This window comes from Somniosus microcephalus, chromosome 5 (genome assembly GCF_052327205.1).
Source record: "Somniosus microcephalus isolate GS21.2 chromosome 5, FLI_Smic_1.0, whole genome shotgun sequence".
In the NCBI taxonomy this organism is placed as follows: Eukaryota; Metazoa; Chordata; class Chondrichthyes; order Squaliformes; family Somniosidae; genus Somniosus; species Somniosus microcephalus.
The window spans coordinates 108810163-108834920 of NC_140991.1; the positions used below are offsets into that span (position 1 = coordinate 108810163).

Consider the following 24758-nt stretch of genomic DNA (forward strand, 5'->3'; position numbering starts at 1 on the left):
ATATGTGAAACCTGCTCGGGAGTGTACTGCAATGCACCTCCAGACTGATCCAGGCTCCTGAAGCCACTTTTCAGTACCCTGGTTGTCCTCTCTGTGACCATTCAGGTAGCTGCATGTTTCTGTTAATACCGAAGTTCTGCTGCAGCAGCAGTCACTCGCAGCCAGGGAAGCACGGGGTAGCCTCAGAGCCACTTGGTCACCTGCATGTCTTCACCCAAAAGATCCTCCTCACTGTTTACTACTTTTCCGAGTTTAGTATCTTTTTTAATTCGTTCCTGGGATGTGGATGTTGCTGGCAAGGCCAGCACTTATTGCCCATCCCTGAAACAAAGTGGATTCATTGTTACTGGTCACATACCAGCTGGACACTGATGTGCTTTCTCAAAGAAATTTAAGACCTTTACAGATGGTGCTTGTGATGGGGCAATGTGGGTCTCATCTACGGCTCCCTGATCCCATGTTATATCACCCTTTCATGCTGCTGGCGTGCAGTCAGGACAAAGGTTCCCTGTTTTGCGAAGCAGGGCATCCTGGTAGATGCAGGAACAGAGTACGCCCAGAATAATATTGCAATGTGTTTTTTTTTGGACGATCCTCTATCCCTCCCACTTTCTCATGCCGAGATGCCGCTCTCCTGGTTTGAACCACTCCAAGTGCGGAAGACAGTCCACGGTGCGGTTATCCAGCCCGGCAGCAGGATTTGGACCGCGGTCAGTCCAGCCGCAATGGCAGAGTTTCAGCAAACTGGAGGTATGGGAGTGACTGTGGGGAAGAGTGTGAACCGTTTCTGACCATTTCGTGTGAATATGAATATGGTTCAAACAAAATAGGTTTGAACTTCCTTAACGCATTTGAACAAAGTCGATGGTATGAAATGCTTCTTAAACTTGTCGGAGGGAGTGGGGTATCTGAGTTCTGAAACCTAAATGTTGCCATTCGATGTTTAAAACTAAAATTATGATTTTTTTAAAAATGAATAGTTTCGCTATTGACTTAAATTGTTTAGAAAATCTGTACGTTTTATTATTTATTTCTGTGAGTTAGCAGTTCTTGGACCGGATGGCAGTGTGGACATTACAGTCAGCTTCGGTGCTCCTAAGTAGAGAGGGGGAAACAAAAGTGATCCCAAATCAGCTCCAGTGAGCACTGCTGGAGTGTGGATTCTGGAAGAAGATGCCCACTTGATTGAGGTACAGGAGGGTAGCCATCACATGTTACAGCCTCCAAGAGGAGAAGTCAGCCAGTTGGTAGCACTCTTGCCTCTGAGTCCGAAGGTTGTGGGTTCAACTGCCCAGACTTGAGCACACAATCTAGGCTGACAGGCTAGTGCAGTACTGAGGGAGTGCTGCATTGTCAGAGGTGCTGTCTTTCGGATGAAGTGTTAAACCGAGGCCTGTCGGCTCTCTCAGCTGGATGTAAAAGATCCCATAACACTGATCATTATCACATTGCTGTTTGTGGGAGCTTGCTGTGTGCATAGTTGCTACACCTCAAAAGTACCTCATTGGCTGTAAAGTACTTTGGGACATCTTGAGGTTGTGAAAGGCGCTATGTAAATGCAAGTTTTAAAAAATTTCATGGAGGGGTAAAGGTCATTTGGATTCCATCATATGAAGTAGTTTAACAAAAATATGTATTGTGGAAGAATATGTATTGTGTATTTAAAATCTAAGTACTTTGCTACATTCTAGGCAGTGGGTAGACGGTGTGCAAGGTTGCACTGGTGGGGCGGGCTTGTTTGATCTGAATGTCACTTCTCGCCCTTTTCAGATGTTCGAATGTTCAATCTCTTCAAACTGTTAGATTGGGTGACAGATAAGATCTGAGGCAAGGAGAACTTTCCCTGTGCTAGCTAAAAGCACCTGTGAATTCTGTGGTCACAGGTTGATTTAAGATAGCTCCTTGATACTGAGACTCATAAGCCTTCTGCAGCTTTAATTTATTATCTTAATCATGCCAAGCAGCTGCATAATTTGAGTTGCTGCTAGTGGGGCTCACACACACTCACTTGAGCACTTGTACCCCTACATCCAGAACTGGATGTCATCCTGACTTGGACCAATAGCTTTTTTTAAATATTAGTTCCTGGGATGTGGGTGTCGCTTGGAAGGCGAGCATTTATTGTCCATCCCTAATTGCCCTTGAGAAGGTGGAGGTGAGCCGCTTTCTTGAACCGCTGCAATCCGTGTGGTGAAGGTACTCCCACAGTGCTGTTAGGGAGTGAGTTCCAGGATTTTGACCCAGCAACGATGAAGGAACAGCAATATATTTCCAAGTCAGGATGGTGTGTAACTTGGAGGGGAATTTGCAGGTGATGGTGTTCCCATGCACCTGCTGCCCTTGTCCTTCTAGGTGGTAGAGGTCGTGGGTTTGGCAGGTGCTGTCGAAGAAGCCTTGGTGAGTTGCTGCAGTGCATCTTGTAGACGGTACACACTGCAGCCATGGTGCTCCATTGGTGGAGGGAGTGAATGTTTAATGTGGTGGATGGGATGTCGATCAAGCGGGCTGCTTTGTCCTGGATGGTGTCGAGCTTCTTGAGTGTTGTTGGAGCTGCACTCATCTAGGCAAGTGGAGATTATTCCATCACACTCCTTACTTGTGCCTGGTAGATGGTGGAAAGGCTTTGGGGAGTCAGGAGGTGAGACACTCGCCGCAGAATACCCAGCCTCTGACCTGCTCTTGTGGCCACAGTATTTATGTAGCTGGTCCAGTTCAGTTTCTGGTCAATGGTGACCCCCAGGATGTTGATGGTGGGGGATTCGGCGATGGTAATGCCGTTGAATGTCAAGGGGCCGTGGTTAGACTCTCTCTTGTTGGAGATAGTTTTTTATTAAGCATACAGTATAGCCTAAGCTTTCCTCTCCACTGATATAGACTTGGAAAATTTATGCCACGTGTGCTTTTATCAACCGTTCAGGAGAATGGAGTTGGGAGAGATCACTGGACAAAACTGCAGCAGTTGGAGATCATTGAAGGAACAAGATCATTGGAGGAACAACTCCACAACTCCAATTAGTGATTCTCTGAATTTTTGTATAATCAGGAGAATCAGAGAGAGATCCCTGAAGTAATAGAACAAGCGCCAAATGTAGTCAGAGCAAAAACAGAGGAAGTGTAGAGTAACATAAACACAGGAAGAGAGTAACAGAGAAACACAAAAAGCAGGAAAGTAGCAGAGACATCCAGAGAGAGTAAGAAAGAGGGAAAGAAACAGATAGGAAGACAGTACCCGGCAAATATGCAGATAAAGGAAGAGAGACATGAGTGGGACTGAAGTTTCCTATATTCATGGGGGAAATGTTACCGTTTTTTTTACTGAAATTAACAGAAATAGGAACTTCAGCACCAAGGTGAGAGTAACAGAGATGTAAGGAAAGAGTAGCTTTTATTGGCCTCATAAAAGCCAGGGCTGAGGAACCCCTGCCTTGTATGTTAAATTTTACCCTTGGGAAATAAAACATGAATAAATTGATTAACAACTGCTCTGCTCATTGCTCTTGAAGGGAAGAACTTTGTCTTTCAGGATAAGGCAGATATTCTGAAATATGTGCCTGAAGTAAAGAAATAGTAAGAACTTCAAACCATACACACAAACACTTCAATTTATAATAATCAGTGTTTTCCTCTGTCCACTAGTTTTAATTAATTCATAAATGTGTTGTTTGTAAACCTGTTTATGAACTTACTAAAACTAATTCACAGAGGAAAATATTGGCAGAAATCCTTGATTCGTGGGTAGTGAATTTTTCAGTAAAAGGTTAAAAAGTTGGACGGAAATAGTGTATTGTCGGCATATTCATCGCTGGTTTTATCTGAGTAGTTACTTCATCCTCATAGAATCATAGAAGATAGGAGCAGGAGTAGGCCATTTGGCCCCTCGAGCCTGCTCCGCCATTTAATGAGATCATGGCTGATCATCCAAACTCAGTACCCTGTCCCTGCCTTCTCCCCACATCCCTTGATCCCTTTAGCCTTAAAAAATATATAATCCTGCTCATAATTCTCTTAATTTTACAAAAATTCACAGAATCACTAAATGGAGTTGTTGATTTTCTGAACCTGAAACACTTTCTGATTAGAAAATGCTGCAATAGTTTTACTTAACAATCTTGTAGTTAAATGATAGTAGGCATAGTCCATAACTATGCCTGAAAATGTATCAGATCACACCATTTTACATGTAACTATGTGAATTTTCCAGAAAAGGAATGCTCCAATCCACCTCCCATCACCACCTGAATAACAGGACATTTCTTCCGTGTTTGATCTGCAGCCCTGGGGGTAGGGGGTCACAAACAGGGGTGGAGCTAAGGTCAAGAGATTGGTTGGGGGGTTGCCGGGGGGGGGGGGTGCGGTGGGGTGGCGGTCGACATCCAGATTTGGCCGACTTGATCCTGAGATGCAAAAATATAGGCGAGGGCCTTAGGCCGCCAGAATCAGTTTCTCCCCCACCCACCCCAACAGGCCTTGCCTACCGGCTGCTCTGTGAGTAGCTCCTGAACAGTGAACGGTGAGTTGCAGTGCAGTTCCCGTTTGCATCTGCAGCTCGTTAAAAAAGCGTTAATGAGGCTCAAACCTGAAAGTGGTTCAGACCTCCCGACTGCCACATTGGTCGGGCACCACAGGCCAATCACCAATATTGCATCCATTCGGTGCCCAACCTGAAAATCTCCCGCAATGCTTCTTGGCTGCATGCAAAATGAAGCCCCTACCCTGATACCCCACTGGCCCCACCCTTGGGCACAAACTGGTCTGCAGTAGGTCGTCAAACTTCTTGAGCCAGTCTTGCAGTTTTTCCTGGGTTTGATATGTAATGCCAGCTGCCATTTTACGAACAGATATCGCCTGCCTGTTAACTCAGGAAGCAGAAGTGTTTGTGTAGCAAGGATGAGACAAGAGTCAATAATACGGCACCAGTGCAGCAACAACAGCACTGGCACTGTTCAGGTGCTACTTGTGCCTGTGCAGGAAAGAACTGACCATGCCTGATAACACAGGGTCAGCTTATTTGAATGATTCCCTGCACTCTGGGCATGTGATGTGCTATGAGCACCAAGCCTGGAATTTCTAGGGGGAGGGGTGTGGGGCAAAGGTGGCACAGGAGCAAGAGGAAACTGGACAGGGTTGCCAGGATTTTATTTTAATGCAGGTTTCGACTTTAACGACTGTTACAAATATTTGTAGAGGCCTAAAGAGCCTTGTGACCCCCAACTGCCTTCATGCTGGCCACCCGCATTGGGCTGCACTTGCAGTACAGTGCTGAGGGAGAGCTGCACTATCGGCGGCGCCATCTTATGGGTGAGACGTTAAACCGAGGTCCCGTCTGCCCTCTCAGGTCGACATAAAAGATTCCATGGCACTATTTGAGGAAGAGCAGGTGAATGCTCCCTGGTGTGCTGCCCAATATTTATCCCTCAACCAATACTATAAAAATAAAGATGATCTGGTGACTTATTTCATTGTTGTTTGTGGGAACTGGCAGTGTATAAATTGACTTCCGCCTTTCCCTACATTACAAACATTGCAGAGCTCGGGACTCTGCGCCCAATTTTCTGAGAGGAGTGGGGTGAGGGTTCTGATGTACTCTCACCATTCAAAATAAACCAGTTTAACTAAACAACAACAGTCTGACTGAGTCTTTCCACAAACACACCTGTAGGTGTAAACCAGCCGCATCTTGCATACGTGGACTTGCTTTACAGCCACTTTTACAACTTTGGAGCATGCACAGCTATCCATTATTTCTCAATCTGCCCTGCAGTATAAATGGGCAGGTTTGGCAACAAGACATCTGGCCTATATCAGAGCACCACTTCCATTGGTAGCAATTCTGTGATATGAAAATGGTAAAAGATGCTGTTCCCTGACCTGGCACACTGTTTTTCTCTGGACATCCATATAAGTGGCAATTGGTTATCATTTGTGGCCATTTTGCATTACTATTAAACAAGTGCTGCTGTAGAGTCAGGGATGCTTGCAGTATTTTTTTTTCTTTTTTAAGGTTGCATCTGGCCTGCAACTACCAGCTGGGCCAGATATTGCTTTTTCCCTTGCACATCGCAATGGTCCTTATTTCAAGCATATAAATGCCTGGATCAAAGATTAAAATATACACTGAGGTCAGAAAATGATCATTTCAGTTGAGGGGAAACTCCACTGCATGTCTACCCATACATTTGCAACTCCCGTGAATTAAAGGGATATTCTCCAAATCTAGTTAACATGCTGTTAAGTGTGTAGAATGCATTGATGTAATCAATAATGTGATCATGTTCTTGCATCACCAGTTGAATGCATTCTACTAAATTTTAAGAATTTTAAAAATGAGCAAAATCACAAAAGGATGTGCTGCGACAGGTGGAGCATCTGCTGAACATGAATTTCCCCAGTGACCGATATAGAACAGATTGTGGTTAAGGCTGTTCCAGGAAATTATTCTATCTGAAAAATTCCCCAACCAGTGATGCCTCATTAGAAACATAGAAACATAGAAAAATAGGAGCAGGTGTAGGCCATTTGGCCCTTCGAGCCTGCTCCGCCATTCAACACGATCATGGCTGATCCTCTATCTCAATACCATATTCCCACTCTCTCCCCATACCCCGTGATGCCTTTTGTGTCTAAAAATCTTCTATCTCCTTCTTAAATATAAGCAGTGACTTGGCCTCCACAGCCTTCTGTGGTAGAGAATTCCACAGGTTCTCCTCATCTCAGTCCTAAATGTCCTACCCCGTATCCTGAGACTATGACCCCTCGTTCTAGACGCCCCAGCCAGGGGAAACATCCTCCCTGCATCCAGTCTGTCTAGCCCTGTCAGAATTGTATACGTTTCAATGAGATCCCCTCTCATTCTTCTAAACTCTAGTGAATACAGGCCTAGTTGACCCAATCTCTCCTCATACGACAGTCCTGTCATCCCAGGAATCGGTCTGGTGAACCTTTGCTGCACTCTCTCTTAGGCAAGTATATCCTTTCTTAGGTAAGGAGACCAAAACTGCACACAGTACTCCAGGTGTGGTCTCACCAAGGTCCTGTACAACTGTAGTAAGACATCCTTGCTCCTGTACTCAAATCCTCTTGCAATGAAGGCCAACATACCATTTGCCTTCCTAACTGCTTGCTGCATCTGCATGTTTGCTTTCAGTGACAAGGACAATCAGATTCCTTTGTACATCAACATTTCCCAATCTATCACCATTTAAATAATACTCTGCCTTTCTGTTTTTCGTACCGAAGTGGATAATTTCACATTTATCCATATTATACTGCATCTGCCATGTATTTGCCCATTCACTCAACTTGTCTAAATCGCCTTGAAGCCTCTTTGCATCCTCCTCACAACTCACAATCCCACTGGTTTCGTGTCGTCAGCAAACTTGGAAATATTACATTTGGTTCCCTCATCCAAATCATTGATATATATTGTGAATAGCTGGGGCCCAAGCACTGATCCCTGCGGTAACCCACTCGTCACCGCCTGCCACCCCGAAAAAGATCCATTTATTCCTACTCTCTGTTTCCTGTCTATTAACTAATTTTCAATCCATGCCAGTATATTACCCCCAATCCCATGTGCTTTAATTTTGCACACTAACCTCTTATGTGGGACTTTATCAAAGGCCTTCTAAAAATCCAAATACACCATATCCACTGGTTCTCCCTTATCTATTCTACCAGTTACATCCTCAAAAAACTCCAGTAGGTTTGTCAAACACGATTTCCCTTTCATAAATCCATGTTGACTTTGTCTAATCCCGTTGATATTTTCTAAGTGTCCTGTTATCACATCCTTTATAATAGACTCTAGCATTTTCCCTACTACTGATGTTAGGCTAACTGGTCTGTAGTTCCCTGTTTTCTCTCTCCTTTTTTAAATAGTGGGGTTACATTTGCCACCCTCCAATCTGCCGGAACTTTTCCATAATCTATAGAATTTTAGAAAATGACAACCAATGCATCCACTATTTCCATGGCTACCTCTTTTAGTACTCTGGGATGTAGATTATCAGGCCCTGGGGATTTATCGGCTTTCAGTCTCATTAATTTCTCCAGCACAATTTTTTTACTAATACTAATTTCCTTTCATTCCTCCTTCTCGCTAGACCCTTGGTTCCCTAGCATTTCTGGGAAGTTATTTGCATCCTCTTCCATGAAGACAGAACCAAAGTATTTGTTTAATTGCTCTGCCATTTCCTTGTTCTCTATTATCAATTCTCCTGTTTCTGACTGTAAGGGACCTACATTTGTTTTCTAATATTTTTCTTTTTACATACTTGTAGAAACTTTTACATACCGCTTTTATGTTCCTTGCAAGTTTACTCTCATACTCTATTTTTCCCCTCTTAATCAATCACTTGGTCCTTTTTTGCTGAATTCTAAACTGTTCCCAATCCTCAGGCTTGCTACTTTTTCTGGTAACTTCATATGACTCCTCTTTGGATCTAATACTATCCTTAATTTCTTTTGTTAGCCATGGTTGGGCCGCTTTTCCTTTTGTGTTTTTGCGCCAGAAAGGAATGTATAACTGTTGCAATTCATGCATTCGTTCCTTAAATGTTAGCCATTGCCTATCCACCATCATGCCTTTTTAATGAAGCTCCCCAATCTATCATAGCCAACTCACTCCTCATACCTTCGTAGTTTCCTTTGTATAGATTTAGGACCCTAGTTTCGGATTGTACTACTTCACTTTCCATCTTAATGAAGAATTCTATCATGTTATGGTCACTCTTCCCTAAAGGACCCCGCACAACAAGATTATTAATTAACCCCTTCTCATTGCACAATACCCAATCTAGGATAGCCTGTTCCCTATTTGGCTCCTTAATGTACTGGCCTAAAAATCCATCTCGTACACACTCCAGGATTCATCCTCTACAGTATTATTGCTAATTTGGTTTGGCCAGTCTATATGTAGATTAAAGTCACCCATGATTACTGTAGTACCCTTGTTACATGCATCTCTAATTTCCTGTTTGATGCCATCCCCTACATTACCACTACTGTTTGGAGGCCTATAGACAACTCCCACCAATGTTTTCTGCCCCTTGGTGCTTCTTAGCTCCATCCAGACCGATTCTACATCTCGATTTTCTGAGCCTTTTCTCACTATTGCTCTGATTTCATCCTTTACTAACAACGCCACCCCATCTCCTTTTCCTTTTTGCCTGTCCTTCCTAAATAGCGAATTAAAGCTCTAGTTATCACAACTAGCTTGAATATAAAGCATTTCCTGTATGCTGGAGTGGGGGAAGGAGTAAACGAATTATTTTTCTTTGGTCTAATTTTCAAATTTCTTCCATTTTTACCCCTCTACCCCTCATCCTTAAGATCCTACATATTGCTGGGGTTGGCTGTCATTTGTCACCTAAGTGGCTATTCCTCACATATCAAATAGTGAATGTTAGGATTGTAATCAACCTTGGAGGCAATCACAACCATCGCAATCATAACCTGATAGCCACACGCACACTATCCAGCAAGGAAACTGGATGGCGATCAGGAGTAAGAGTCTTGGCTGGTTTCTAACTATGGGAGTAGAGGACAATTATATACGCATACTACTTCCCAGACTGATGCTTAAACCTGCAATTACTTAGCTGTGTGACTCAGTACTACACCAGACAGTGCAGTTACCGAGCTAGCCTTTTGGGGTACGTGCAATTTTCTTTCAGAAATGCAAATTTTTAACTATCAAATCATGGAATCACGTCCAAGACTTTTATGTGTAGGCTACCTGTCCTTATTCTGATTAAGCTGATGGCTACAGACTCTCAGTGTTGTGACTTTAAAAGGTGAAGTTTAACCAATAGGCTTTTGTGACCTCACCAGCAGCAGTAGAAGCTATGAAAATGCAATTTAGGCTAATCCAGACTGAGTTTTCTGCTGTGCCCCTGCATTCATGGTACATTGTTCTTGCAACAGGAACTAATTTAAAATATATATATAGTCAGTCAACTTCCACTTTGTATAGGGCAGCAGGGACGGAGTGAAAATTTAATGAGAGTCATGTGGGGTGATCTTGCACACTATCCTGGTACAATATTGGGCTAGAAATTCGGCTCCGTAGTGCCCGGTTTTTCGGCGCTATGGGTGACATTTTTGTGTCCAAAATGGTGTCTGTGCCGTTCGCAGACAATTCTGGTGTGGGTTGCACTGGACGGCATCTTGGTAAAGGCCAAACAAGAGGTGTCCTTTACCCATGTCTGAAGCAGGCATTAGGCCATTAACATATGCAAGTAAGGGGCCTTGCGCCTGTCCTGGTCCCGCGATCTCCGACCGCACTCCCGACTCTGACCTCCAGGTCCCCCCGATCTCACCCCCGGCCCCAGCCACGGCCCGACCTCCTAGCCCCGACAGCACTCCTGACCCCTCTAACAATACTCCAGACCAATGTTCCCTCATGCAGTCTGGGACTGGCTTTTCCAATGTTAAATTTCCTGCATGCGCAAAACTGTGAATGGGCTGTGTAGCCCCTTACAGGGGCCATGCACCCCTCAAAATAATTAGGGGGAACATTGCTCCAGACTCCTGGGCCTAGAAATTCAGTTGCGTTCGCCAGCCGTTAGCGCCATAAGAGGAGTAGATCTCGAGCGCTAGGCACTTAGCGGCCGGGCGCAGAACGATCTGCGCCTACGCCCAACTTCAGTTGACATTTAGCGCCGGCGCAAAGTGTTTGCACGCGCTCAGCTGCGCGCGCAACTTATGACGTCATTTCGTCGTGCAACGCCGTTTGTGCGCCCCAAACCGGAACTTCAGTGGCGCCCGCCCAATGTGGGCGTGGCGCTGTTAAGAACTGTGAAGTGGAACGCAGCAGAGGCCCTGCGGGCCTCGGGGAGCGCTAATTAAAGGGCACTTAGACTGAACTATAAAGGCCAGCCATTTTGCTGCAATGACTTTAGTGCTACGGATTTCTGGACAGAGACCAAGGAAGAGACCTTACTGATTTGGGCCAACATAGGAGAGGTATTTTTGGCTTCTGGCCAGAGCTTGGAAATTTGACTCATTGTGATTTCACTGTTTGCAAGTATATTATGGGGGCTGCATGGGGTTCCAACCCTCAGTTCCAGCATTATGTGCGAAGGGCTCGCAGACGCTGTGTGAGAGGGGCAGCCATGCCTAGACGCAGAGGGGCCATCAGGCGTCGGCAACGTAGGCCTTACCCACTCAGGGAATACCGCCAGCAGGTGTCCTATCTCACCATGACTGCCACGCATTGTGTTAAGAGGCTGCGCTTCAGAAGGGAGGTGGTTGCAGAGATCTGCCAGCTGCTTCACAGAGATCTGCGTCCACAGCTGATGTGCAGGACGTCTCTGTCGGTGGAAGTGAAGGTCACGGTGGCTCTGAACTTTTATGCAAGCGGCTCCTTCCAAGCCGCTGCTGGGGACATTGCTAACATCTCCCAGTTCGCCATGCATCGCTGCATCCGGCAGGTCACCGATGCCCTTTTCACAAGGAGACACCAATTCATCTCCTTCCCCATGACCCTAGAGAGGCAGGAGCAGCGTGCAGTCAGATTTGCGAGGATCGCCGACTTCCCCATGGTGCAGGGCGCCATTGACTGCACGCATGTGGCTATGCGGGCACCTATCGACAATGCCGAGGATTACCGCAACCGGAAGGGCTACCATTCCCTCAATGTACAGCTGGTGTGTGACCACAGGCAGCGCATCCTAGCTGTCAATGCCCGCTTTCCAGGCAGCAGCCACGATGCATTTATCCTGCACCAGACTACTGTGGCTGACATGTTCCAGGCACAGCCTCCCCCAAGAGGATGGCTTATCGGGGACAAAGGCTATCCTTTGTGTACATGGCTCATGACCCCGCTCCGCGCGCCCAGGACCCCTGCTGAGGAGGCATACAACGAAAGCCATCAAGCCACAAGGAACATCATAGAGCAAACGATTGGCATCCTCAAGCAACGGTTCCGCTGCCTGGATCGCTCCGGGGGATCTCTCCAGTATTCGCCGGATAGAGTCTCCCAGTTCGTCGTCGTTTGCTGCATGCTGCACAACCTGGCTATCCGCAGGACTCAGGCACTGCCACCTCACGTTGGACCACCACCTCAGGAGGATGAGCAGGAGGACCATGAGGAGGAGGAGGAGGAGGAGTACCAGCCCAGGAGGGAGCCACAAGGTCCAAGGGCCGTCCGTCGGCGGCTTATTGAACGACACTTCTAGGCCCCCTGTCAGGGAATGGCTTGTGGCAATGAAGGCACATGAATGCAGCCGCTCCGCAAGCCCTCAGCCGGTTAACGCAACAACCACTTGAAACATCACACATGGACAAGCTGAATTAATAAAAAGCTTTATTGAACAAACTCAGGGCCCTTCCCACATGAAACCCAAAAACAGACAACACCCCCAAAAAACATATCTCACTCCCACAACCTGGGGAGGAATAACAAAACTTGTCCATCCAAATGGCCTTCATCCTCGGCCTTACCAAAAGAACCCCCCCCATAGAGAACACAACCACCCCCATATAAAAAAACAATGGCCTTCATCCTCGGCCTTACCAAGATAAACCCCCCCATAGAGAACACAAACACCCCCATATAAAAAAACATTTGGCAACACACTCTACTTTGTGTGCCGAGAGGGCGAGTCCTTGTCCAGGCTTTTCCGGCCCCTGGCCAACCTGCTGCTCCACCTCAACCTGGGCCCTGTGGGTCTTGCAAGGCTGGGGGAAGGCTCCTGAGGGGCACATTGCGTGACGGCAGATGCCCTTGGGGGTCGGCCTAGACGAGCTCCGGCCCTCGAGGGGCCGGCTGCTGACTGCTGCAGCTGTGGCTGGGCAGCATCAGTCTCTCCAGCAGCTCGTCGCAGCTTTGCTGGGGGAGTGGCAGTGGCGGCTGCAGCAATGGGGGCAAGCTGGCTGATGCCAGGCGCTCGCTGGTCGCCAGAGACACTGGCACTCGGCCGGGCTGGCACTGCAGCAAGCGCAGCAATCTGGTGAAGGCCAGACCGCTGTGCTGCTGCAGCGCGGCGGGTGCCCTGGCGATGCGTGCGTGACACAGCGAGTGTGGCAGCAGTGAGTGCCCGTACTGCCCTGGTCTGTGCCCGCATCAGACCAACCAGTGACTGCACGGCACCACTGATCAACTCTCCACTCGCTGCCTGTGCTGCCCTGAAGTCGTCCCGACTCGCGTCCTGTGCTGCCCTGAATTCGGTCCGACTCGCGTCCTGTGTTGCCCTGAATTCAGCCCGACTCGCGTCCTGTGATGCCCCGAATTGTGCCCGACTCGCGTCCTGTGATGCCCCGAATTGTTCGAGACCCCTGGCCTGTGCTGCCGCGAGTTGTTCGAAACCCCTGGCCTGTGAGGCCCCGAAATCGGACACACTATGAGCCAGGGACTCAATGGCCTCAGGCAACCGTGCCACAACCCCCATAAACTCGGTGTGCCGATGATCCGAGTCCGCGGACATTTGATCAAGGAGGCGCACCTCCTGGGCGAGGACCGTCTCCGGACTGGAGGCCGGACTCTCCCTCTGCGGAGAAGGCCGCCGAGCTGCCCGACCCTTCCCGCGTGGCTGGACGCCACTGGGCCCAGCAACTGCACTCCCCTGCAACACTTCCCCCCTCTGGGGAGAAGGCCGCCGAGCTGGCCGTCCCTTCCCGCATGGCAGGATGCCACTGGGCACAGGAGCTACACTCCCCTGCAACACTTCCCCCCTCTGGGGAGAAGGCAGCCGTGCTGCCCGACCCTTCCCGCGTGGCTGGACGCCACTGGGCACAGGAGCTACACCCCCCTGCAACACTTCCCCCTGGCTCTCCTCCAGGCAAGACGTGTCCCCTCCATTGCCATCCCCTGGCGCGGATGAGGGTTCCCCCGATGTGCTGCCTTCCTCTTGCTCCTCCTCGTCCTCCTCTTCCGAGGGACTGACACTCGCAGCTTCAGGGACCTCCTCCTCACCAGCTGAAAGCAGGAAGGCACAAGAGTAGCTTTAGAGTGAGGACAGGGCGTCAGCGAGGGAGGCATGAGTGGTGGCATTCTGCGCATTGGTCGGACAGTGGCAAAGGATGTAGATCTGAAGCGCAAGGGGAACGAGAGAGGTCCAAACGGTCATGTCCTTACCATTGGGGCCCAGCACAGGGTCGGCATCTCCAATTGCAACGGGGCCAATCTCCCAGGCACCCATGAGTCGACCCACGCGCTCCTCCAGGCCACTGAGCTGCTGGAACTGGGCACGGCCTCCCCCGGTGACAGTCCGACTCTTCAGATTCTGGGCCAGCTTGGCCTGCAAGAGAAAGGACGGCCTCTAAGTACAGTGTGGTGCCCTGTTGTTGTGTGCGCTGCCTCCCATGGTCGAATAGCTTGGCCAGTGTGGTGCCCTGTTGTTGTGTGCACTGCCTCCCATGGTCGAATAGCTTGGCCAGTGTGTAAAGTGCAGAAAGTGCAATTGATGTTCATGCCAGTGCCATAGCTGCTGGATGAGGGTTGGCCATTAGGCCTTTGAGGTCCCTTTGCCCATAATGTGAGGTGCACATGCAAGGATGAGGAGGACACTGGAAAGGGTACTCACCCTGACCAACCGAGTGAGGTCGTTAAACTTTTTCCGGCATTGGTCACCAGTCCTGGGGACATCGCTGTTGGCTGTGACCCTCTGGGCGATTTCCCTCCAGGCTCTCCTGTACACCCTCTTGGGAGGCTTCTTGCCACTGTCCGGGAACAAGATATGGCTTCTCTTCTCCAAAGCCCTAACCAGCACCTTTAAATCATGGGCAGAGAAGCGCTGCGCTCGCTCACGGGCCCTCTGCATCCTTGCTGGCGCTATTTCTCTCCAGCAGCAGTGTTTAGGCCTAGCTGGAGGGCTGCAGTATCCAGGGCGTGGCAGCAGACCAAGTCGACCCTTCCCCCTTTAAGAGCTGGCTGGCGCCAGGGTGTCTGCTGTCAATCAAAACATGACCGCACCTGCGCTGCGCCCGGCCTCGGCGGTATCAGTCTGCACCGCCGGCTTAGCGCCTAAAGATAGGCGTGCAACGCCAGTTTTAGCGCTCGAGCAAACTCCTTGGCCAAAGCTACTGAATATCGGCGAAGTGGCCTCCACTTTCCGGCGGGCGCAAACTTTAGCGGCCGCCCGACTTTACCGCCCCAAAAGTGGCTATACTGAATTTCTAGGCCCTGGGATCTTACTCCCTGACCCCCGCCAGCAATCTGATCGAATTCCAAGGCACAGCCGTTCCTCCTCCAGACCCCCGCGATCTTACCAAATTACTTACCTAAAAATTGGAGCACAAACCTGTCCGGGGTCCTGCCGCTGTGTCACCTACATGATAATGAGGCCCAAAATCACGGACTCTTCGGACCTCCCCATTTGCTAGCACTCTGCGTGTAAGGCGCCCAAAAATGGACCCTATCAAATTTCTAGGCCAATCTGCCTCCACATATCACCTGAATCTGCTTTATGTCTGTCAGTTGCACCTGACTCTGATACAAACCTGAACCAGAAAATCCTGTTGGGTTCATTAGAAATTCTTTGCTAAAACTGTACTTGAACACTAAAGTAACCAATGGTGGTATGATATCTGTAGGCAGATTGTGCCCGGATAGAGTGCAAGAATAGCCCACATGACTCTCCTTGAATTTTACTCCATCCCTGTGAGGTTTCAGCTAACCCCCCACAACATCTTCCCTAAGGGTACAGCTGAGATCAGCTACTCACTGTGTGGGGAATCACAAGCATCAACCATTATTCTATGTTCCACTCTATGGTATATACTGTAACATGCTGGGCATTATAGTGCCAAAGCTATTTAATGTCATATCATGGGTAGCAGCATTACCTAGCAAGCTGCAATTTACATGAGAATGACACCCTAGTACCTGTCATGTGACCTGTATTTTATCTGATTGCGTGCAACTCAAAAATGTTAACCTATGAGTAGGATGAGATATTAATCTACCTTCTCAGATGGAAATAAAAGATCCCGTGGCAGTAATTGGAAAAAAAGAAAGACTTGCAATTATATATAGCAGCTTTCAACACCACCGGACATCTCAAAGAGCTTTACAGCCAATGAAGTACTTTTGGAATGTAGGAAACGCGGCAGCCAATTTGCACACAGCCAGCTCCCACAAACAGCAGTGTGATAATGACCAGATAATCTGTTTTAGTGATGTTGATTGAGGGATAAATATTGGCCAGGACACGGGAGTAACTCCCCTGCTCTTCTTCGAATAGTACCATGGGATCTTTTACATCCACCTGGGAGAGCAGATGGGGCCTCAGTTTAACGTCTCATCTGAAAGACAGTACCTCTGACAGTGCAGCACTCACTCAGTACTGCACTGGAGTGTCAACCTAGATTTTTGTGCTCTAGTCTCTGGAGTGGGACTTGAATCCATAACCTTCTGACTCCTGGTGTCCTGGCCAATATTTATCCCACAAATAACATCACTAAAGAAAAAGAGACGATCTGGTCATTATTTCATTGCCATTTGTGGGACTTTGCTATGTTTAAATTGGCTGCCATGTTTCCCTCCATTACAACCGTTCAAAGGTACTTCATTGTCTGTAAATGATTTGGGACATCCTGATGTCATGAAAAGCGCTATATAAATAAAATTATCAATGCACTAGCAAAAATCCAAGAATTTGATTTATTAGTCACTGTGTGCTGTGACAAAGTGTACATTTTCTCTATGCTGAATGTTTAACTTGTATAGTCTGACTACTATAAAAAAAATCCACATAGCATCATTGTGGTTTTGTGTGAGCTGGGGTCTGCAAAGCACAGTAAATACATAATGTGTTGTGGCAGATGGAGGTCAATTAATATGCATGGGGATAGTGGTCTCTGTAAAACAACGGTGTCCTTGTATGTTAATGCAGGCTGAGTGCCGAGACATTTGGCTGGACCTTCCTCCGCTATATCACCCCAAATCAGGCAGTGTGGCAGCAGAAGATGAAAGAAAATTGGGCTGGCCACATCCCCATCACCAGCTTGGATTTCCCTCCTTCCCCTGCCTGAACCCAGATCATCCTGCTGCATGAGGGCGGAGAAGTGGGTCCCAGGTACCAATCCGATTTCCCTCTCTACCGCTGCTGCCACCGGTGACCCCCAGGAGAGAGGTGGGGGTAAACTCTGGGGCAACAGCAGTTATCCCATTCAGGAGAATGTTGACGGGAGGGCTTCTCTCCCTCTCTTTAGGCCCCCTTGCCACTATTTAGCAATCCCACGGCTCATGTCTAATTTAAAAGAAAATGTCTTTCCAGCTCTTCTACTTCTTTAAGACACCTCCTCCTCATTTTGCTGCTGCAGTGGGTGTTCGGACCTTTTCCATCCCAGGCAGTTGACCGCTCCCTTGTGGTGGCAGAGATCACACAGCCGTGCCATTGTCAAAGGTTGGTGATCCGTTTAACACTGGTAAGAGAAATGCTGTCTTCTCTTTCAAAACAACCTCAAAGGGGTTGAGTTCATATTTCTGTGGGTAAACATGGGAGTAATTTGAAGGGGCGTTGAAGTTGAAAATTACTCGTCATGTTTACAGAGATGGTTTCAAGCCAACTTGCAACAGATCAAAGAATCAGGCCCAGCCTCGGGTAGTGAGGTTTAATTGACAGCTATGTCTGAGACCTTTACGCTGCTGTTGATTTGGCTGCAGTTAGTGCTTGATCGACAAGGGTTTCCAATTACAGGATTATAATGGGCTTCAAAGGTTTCGTTCGAGAGGCAGTCAGTTTCAGTTTTACAACCAGAGAGCTCTGTGTTTTATGCTTTCTGCCAACCAGCAGAAGAGGTGGATCAGTTCTACGGATGTGATATGTTCTACAAGGCATTAAGTGAGTTTGGGCCAATTTTCAACAAACCTCAGGCAGACAATGGGTGGAGCTTGCCTGCCGCCCGTCCAATATGACTAGTGAGAGGCTCGACCAATTTTCCAGGCCAGGCCTTGGAGCACAGACAGGCAACTCTCTGATCTGGCAGTGGGGTAGGGAATGTGGAGTAGAAATGTGGGAAAAAAATTGATTAAATTTTTTCACACAATATTTTAGTGATTCAATTCACCTTTCTTTTACTGGCACATTCTCCTGGTGGTCATTCAGGATTGGTTGTTTTCACAAATCCTTAGCAGATGAATTTCTACAGGGTTCATCTATAACTTCAGCAGAACACCAGCGGAAACCCTGGAAAAAAATAGCTTCAGCATCATTTACGCAATTTTTCCAGCATTTCCGCAGCTCTTCAGCCAAATTTGCAGTAGATATGTGGGCGAAGCCCTACGTAAATTCACCTTCTAGTTTACTTTTAATTCATATGTTCCCTATTTCCGTTCTGATTTCCTGCTGTTTTACTTTGAGCCCATCAACAAAGTGTGACAGCAAATATATAACATTTACAGGAAGTGTGCGTACGAACAAGACATTTAATATACACCTATTGCAAGTCACATGGTTATAAGGACAGAAGTATAAAACAATGTAAGGCAGAACATATTATTTAACTGCTAAGGTAGAGTGGTATCTCTTTAAAAGCCATAGTCTAATTTTAAATAGAGCTGCAGGTGATTCAGAGTTGAATGGTTGTTTGTCAGTTTCAGGCTCCAGCTGAGAAGCATGCATAATTTCAAGAATGTTTTCTATCTATAACCAAGTGTGATATCTGCGGTGTGGCATCTTCCTCCTATTTTTCCCACTCATCATTGTTGCTTGATTTATTTTCTTCAACTACTTGTGGCAAGCACTTCTTGGGACCTTCTGACAATGCCTTGCCAATGTAACACCTTGGGCTAAAATTTGAGTAGCGCCCCAATTGAGGCGCTAACTTCGCTGGGGCGCTAAAAGTAGCGCCCCAGGAAAAATTAGCGCCCCCGCGCCGGAAATTGAGTGGTTGCGCCCCAAGAGGGAAGCGCATCCCTCTTGGGGCGCAGTGAGTGAATATCGTGGCGCTACGTGCCGCGGCGCCACACGCTGCGGCACGTCGCGCCGCGGTATTGCAGGCCTTCCTCCCCTTCTTAAAGGGGAGGGGCCTTGTGCAGCGCGATCTGGGGTCCAGCTGGGCCCCCGGGGATTGGGAGTGCAGGCAAAAGAGCCTGGCACTCAAGAGAAGTGCCGGGCTCTTGGAGCGCAGCCGGCACTCCACGGGGGGGGGTCAGGAGGCCAGGGACGGGAGCGTAGGCAGGTGCTGGCAGGCGGCCAGCAACAAAAATGGCCGCCCCGCACCTCGCCTTTAAATTGTGCCTCCCCTGCCGCAGGTACGCCACCCTGACCCTGTCGGACATAGCGTCCGGCAGTAAATCAGGGGGCGCTCCCGAAGATCGCGGCCGGGGCGTGAGCGGGGCACTGTGCAGACCAATGACATCATCGCCAGCGGCGCAGTGCTACCGGTTAGCGCCACCACTAACCTCTCACTGAATTTTGCGGGAGGTGTGGGTAGTGCCGCGCCCGGGCGCTAGTTGGTTTGCAACCCACTTAGCGCCCTCTTAAGGCACTAACGGGTGGCGCAACCAACTGAATTTTCCCCCCCTTGTTGCTTGCCGGTGTGACTCTGATTCCAGTCCATTCCTTGTGGTTTGGCCCTGCACCCACTGCATTCCTCACTGTTCTGAATCAAGTTCCACTCCATTCCTTTCTGATCGAAGCCATTGTCTTTGATCCCCCGCCAAAAACTCCGTTCCCCAGCCATCGACTCCATCGCTCTCTCTTGCAACTGAGGCTGAACCAGACTGTTTGCGATCTTGGTGTCGTATTTGACGCCGAGATGAGCTTCCGACCTCATATCCGCGCCATCACTAAGACTGCCTACTTCCACCTCCGTAACTTTGTCCGACTCCGCCCCACCTCAGCTCATCTGCTGCTGAAACCCTCATCTATGCCTTTGTTGCCTCTCGACTTGACTATTCCAACGCACTCCTGGCCGGCCTCCCATCTTCCACCCTCCATAAACTTCAGCTCTTTCAAAACTCTGCTGCTCGTGTCCTAACTCGCACCAAATCCCATTCACCCATCACCCCTGTGCTCGCTGACCTACATTGCCTTGCGGTTAAGCAACGCCTCGATTTCAAAATTCTCATCCTTGTTTTCAAATCCCTCTATGACCTCACCCCTCCCTATCTCTGTAACCTCCTACAGCCCCACAACCAATGTTCCCGCTAAGCTGCGCGCACGGCCGCACAGATATCTGCAAGGTCCCATGCAGGCCGCACACAAGCTTTTATATTGTAAATACCGCGCATGCACAGAAATTTAAAGGAACCACACATTAAAAGAAACAGGCCGCACAGAACAAAGCACAGCTTACAGGGAACATTGCCTACAACCCTCTGAGATGTCTGTGCTACTCAAATTCTGGCCTCTTACACATCCCCGATTTTAAACGCTCCAACATTGGCAGCCATGCCTTCAGCTGCCGAGACCCTAAGCTCTCGAATTTCTTCCCTAAACCTCTCCGCCTCTCTACCTCTCTTTCCTCCTTTAAGACGCTCCTTAAAACCTACGTCTTTGACCAAGATCTGCCCTAATATCTCCTTATGTGGCTTTGTGTCAAATTTTGTTTGGTAACGCTCCTGTGAAGCACCTTGGGAGGTTTTACTACATTAAAGGTGCTATATAAATACAAATTGTTGTTGTTGTTTGATCTCACTTTGGCGCCATGACATTTCCTCCAATTCTGATTCTGCCACTTCCGTCTCTGCCAGTAACATCATACTTGCTGTGGGAAGAGACAGCCAATGTCTATTTGATCTGCAAGACAAAACAAATCACTTTGTCGAGGATTTCTCTTTAGTGGCTCGACTAAGAATCACTGAAACTCATCAAGCATATGGTGTCACTCGCTCATTTGAAAAATTACCGGGGTCGAATTTAACTCGGGGTTGGGAAATTTGCAAAAAATTCATAGAAGCATAACAATTACAGTCTGTTTATAAAGTTGGTAGCCCATAAATTGCATTCCTGGAAGCACAATTCTGACGTAATTTCAGTGGGTGTTGGTTGAGGAAAATACAGGTGTACTCGGGGAGAGCAGGGCAGTGGGGTTAGTTATGGATTGCATTAACCAGGAGCCAGCACACACACAATGGGCTGAATGATCTTCTTCTGTGATGTCAAATTTTTTGTCTTAAAAGCGCCTTGGGACGTTTTACTACGTTAAAGGTGCTATTGTCAGGTTTCATGGTTTTACGGAGCAATTAAAGGGAAGTCTCACACTAGTATGAAAATAGTGCACTCTGGGGCATTGCAACTGCAAGGTGCAAAATTTCTGAGAGAAATGAAAGGAGCGCGCCGAAAGTATAAAGTAGTTTAATCCACGAAAATCTCCAGATCACAGTAGGCAGCATGAGACCATGGGAACGTGCTCTTTATGGAGTGGAAGGTAAGCCATCATTGCCCATAGGGTGAAATCATCTGGGGAGGCTATCAATCAGGAGGCTAATAGCCTCCCCTGACGATTTCACCCTAGGGGCAATGGTGCCTTACCCTTCCACTCCATAAAGAGCACGTTGCCATGGTCTCATGCTGTCATCTGTGATTTGGTGTACTCTACAGCAGAATACTGCTCTCCAGCATGGCTATCAAGCCCACATGTCAAATCCATTGATGTCCAGCTGAATTCTACCATGAGAATTATCACCGGTATGATTTTATCACACGGGTGGTCAGGGTGAGTGAAGGCTTCAACAAATGCTACATACCACCATCTGTACCACAAGATTAACACACTGCTCAATGCACCACACCCCCAGTACTCACCCACCAACAATCTCTACTTAGTAACACTCACACACACATCTCACACCTTGCATACAATGACAGTTATTCAACTATGGCAGGCACATCACCCAAACACATTGCACCACACTCACACACTTTCCTTTCTCTTTCAGGCCACGGACCGCTCGTCCGGAAGGCCAATTGTCTGGCTGCCTCCTCCCTCCCTCCCATTCCTCTCCCTCCTTGTCCTCCTCCTCCTCCTCCACTTCATCCTCCTCTCCCTCGTCCTCCTCCTGGTGGCAAGGGTTGCACTCGCATGATGGCCAAGTTGTGGAGCATGCAGCAGACCACCACGAAATGTGATACCAGCTCTGACAAGTACTGGAGGGCTCCTCCCGCGCGGTCAAGGCCGCGGAACCGTTGCTTCAATAAGCCGATGGTCGACTTGATGATGTTCCTGGTGGCAGCTTGGCTCTCATTATATGAGTGCTAGGGAGGAGTGTTGGGGTTGTGAAGGGGAGTCATGAGCCAGGTGGAGAGCGGATAGCCCTTGCCTCCGAGCAGCCACCCTCAAGCTTGACGTGGTGGCTGGAAGAGTGCTGGCACACCGGTCTGGCGCAGGATAAAGGCATCATGCCTGCTGCCAGGATAGCTGGCATTGACATTGAGGATTCGCTGTCTGTGGCTGCACACCAACTGCACATTGCGGTTATGGAAGATCTCAGGATTGTTATGCGGTGCCCGCAAAGCCATGTGGGTGCAGTTGATGGCGCCCTGCACCATGGGGAAGGCTGCTATCCTGGCAAAGCCACCTGCATGCTCGTCCTTTTTCTCTCTGATGATCGGGAAGCCAGTGTAGTCCCTTCTCCTGCTGTAGAGAGTCTCAGTGACCTCCCGCATGCAGCGATGGACGGCGAACTGGGTGATGTTAGCTATGTCTCCTGCTGCAGACTGGAAGGATCCGCTGGTGAAGAAATTGAGAGCCACAGTGACCTTGACTGCCACTGAGAGAGCTGTGGTCCCCCTGGTCTGAGACTGGAGGTCTGGTTGCAGGAGCTGGCAGAGTTCTGTGACCACCTCCTTGGAGAAGCGAAGCCTCCTAATACACTGCTCCTCGCTTAATTGAAGGTAGGAAAAGTGATGTCGGAAGACCCTTGGAGGGTAAGGCCTCCTGTTGAGAGCCCTGATGGCCCTCCTCCTCCCTCTGAACACATATTCCCGTCTTTCTCACTGCCTCCGCTCCCTCCGCTGTAGATCCTGGAGAACAGGGTCGACTGCCAGTACAGCCCCCATGGCTTTTAGCAAGTGTTGTAGTTTGAAGCATTTCAAAAACAATGAGGAAGTTTTGTACTTGCCAGAACACTCCCTGATACCAAATAACCTTGAAATGACTAAAGAAAATTCTTGCAGTAGCAGGAAATGACACACAGCCACTCAAACTTCAAAACCCTGCCAGGTGTGAGTGATTGGTGATGATCTCTTTAAATAGCATCACTGCAGTCGGATTCCTGCTGCCGCATGCCACCTCAACCTGTTGTTGTTTTCTCTAGCTGGTAAGTTCAATGGCCAAAACAAAATTGGGAGATCGGGCATCAAGTAAGCACTGCACACTCACTGACATGATCTTCATGATTGCGATGTCCGTGGTGATTGAATTTACCAGCAGCGGTACCGGCAAGGCGGATATGCCGTGCGGCGCTGGAAGAGCCATCAGCTGGCGGTAGAGTTCTGACGGCATTTTAGCGTCATCTCATGGTGCTAATGTGTGGCGCTAAACTCATGAATTTGTCCCCCTTAGTTTCTTAAAGTGGTCCAGTAACAACAGCATGATTGGTTCTTAATTTCAATTTGACTAACAGAAGGAAGGCAGAATAGATATGAATCCAGATATGTAGGTTATGAAAATCGAAAGACATATCAAACTATGCCACACTCACACCTCCTAGTGGCAGGTGTGAGAGCAGATTTATTGGTCAGGCCTCAGAGGGAGGGAGATACCCAGAATTTGTAGAAAAGCCAGTTAGGCATCAGTAGTGACAGCCCTGCCTGTGATTTTTTACTTATCCTTAGCTTGGAAACACAGAGCAACTGTAACGTTGCCCCAACAGAGGTCAGCTAACTCAATACCTAATTAAAAATAATACTGGAGAACTGGGTGATGGAGTCCAGTCCCCACCACTATATGCGATGGCCAATATAACGTGTTATTTAAGTAATCAATGATGAGGAGCTGAACAAGCTATTGGTGGGGGGGGTGGGGGTGGGGTCACTATAGCTCAGGGTGGGGTCCTGCCTGTAATGTATTATCACATGGCTTAGTATGAGCATGCTCAGTTCATTCTGGCCTAGTAAAGCAAGCACATGTTCTTATGTTCTTATTATAATGATATCAGCAAATAGAGATGGTATTTGCCTGTTTGATTATGATGCCTTACCAGCATGTTTGCATGTATTGATTGCTTGTGCCTGACCAGCAGAGGGCATGTGACCGAGACAAGCAAGGCAGTTTAGTTTAGTTTCAGTTTCGTTCTAGATGTATCACTAGCATGATGTCTCCTGTAAATGCTGTATAAAGAGTTGAACAGACTTTAGATTAAAAGACATTCTCTTTCATAAATGTCTCATCATTGAACCCACAAAGAAATCAATACATGGTGTCAGAAGTGATTGAAAGAGATGAAGAGGAAAAATCTGAAGTTAGCAACTCGACGAGATAGTGGCAAGTAAGCAAAATCAGCTCTCCACATATTAGCAAGCCAAAAGAGAACATCGTTACTTACCATTGGTGAATAGCTAGCGAAGTGAAAAATGGAAGGTTTACTCCCACCGGTGAAGCTTCAGTTGACAGGTAATGTGGCTGAAAATTGGAGAAGGTTCAAACAACGTGTGGGGTTGTATTTATCAGCAATCGGAGCTGACGAGAAAAGTAATAAAAGGAAATCGTCACTGTTCTTACATGTCGTGGGTGATGAAGTGCGGGAGGTGTATAATAACTTCACATTCGCTGCTGATGGAGACAAAATGAAGCTAGATAAAATAATGGAACAGTTTGAGGCCTACTGCATACCTAAAAGTAACGTGACGTTTGAGAGGCACAGATTT

General features: G+C 48.0%; 1 protein-coding gene across 2 annotated transcripts in view; it reads left to right on the forward strand.

The window, feature by feature from the left end:
* The first annotated feature begins 512 nt into the window (after positions 1–512).
* Positions 513–24758, forward strand: part of LOC147117259 (uncharacterized) — a 51812-nt gene continuing 27566 nt past the window's right edge. For both annotated transcript variants that reach the window (XM_085988073.1, XM_085988074.1), the window contains exon 1: positions 513–750. In XM_085988073.1, the coding sequence (XP_085844199.1) occupies positions 573–750 (178 nt within the window). In that variant the 5' untranslated portion in view covers positions 513–572. The remainder of the gene's footprint in view (positions 751–24758) is intronic.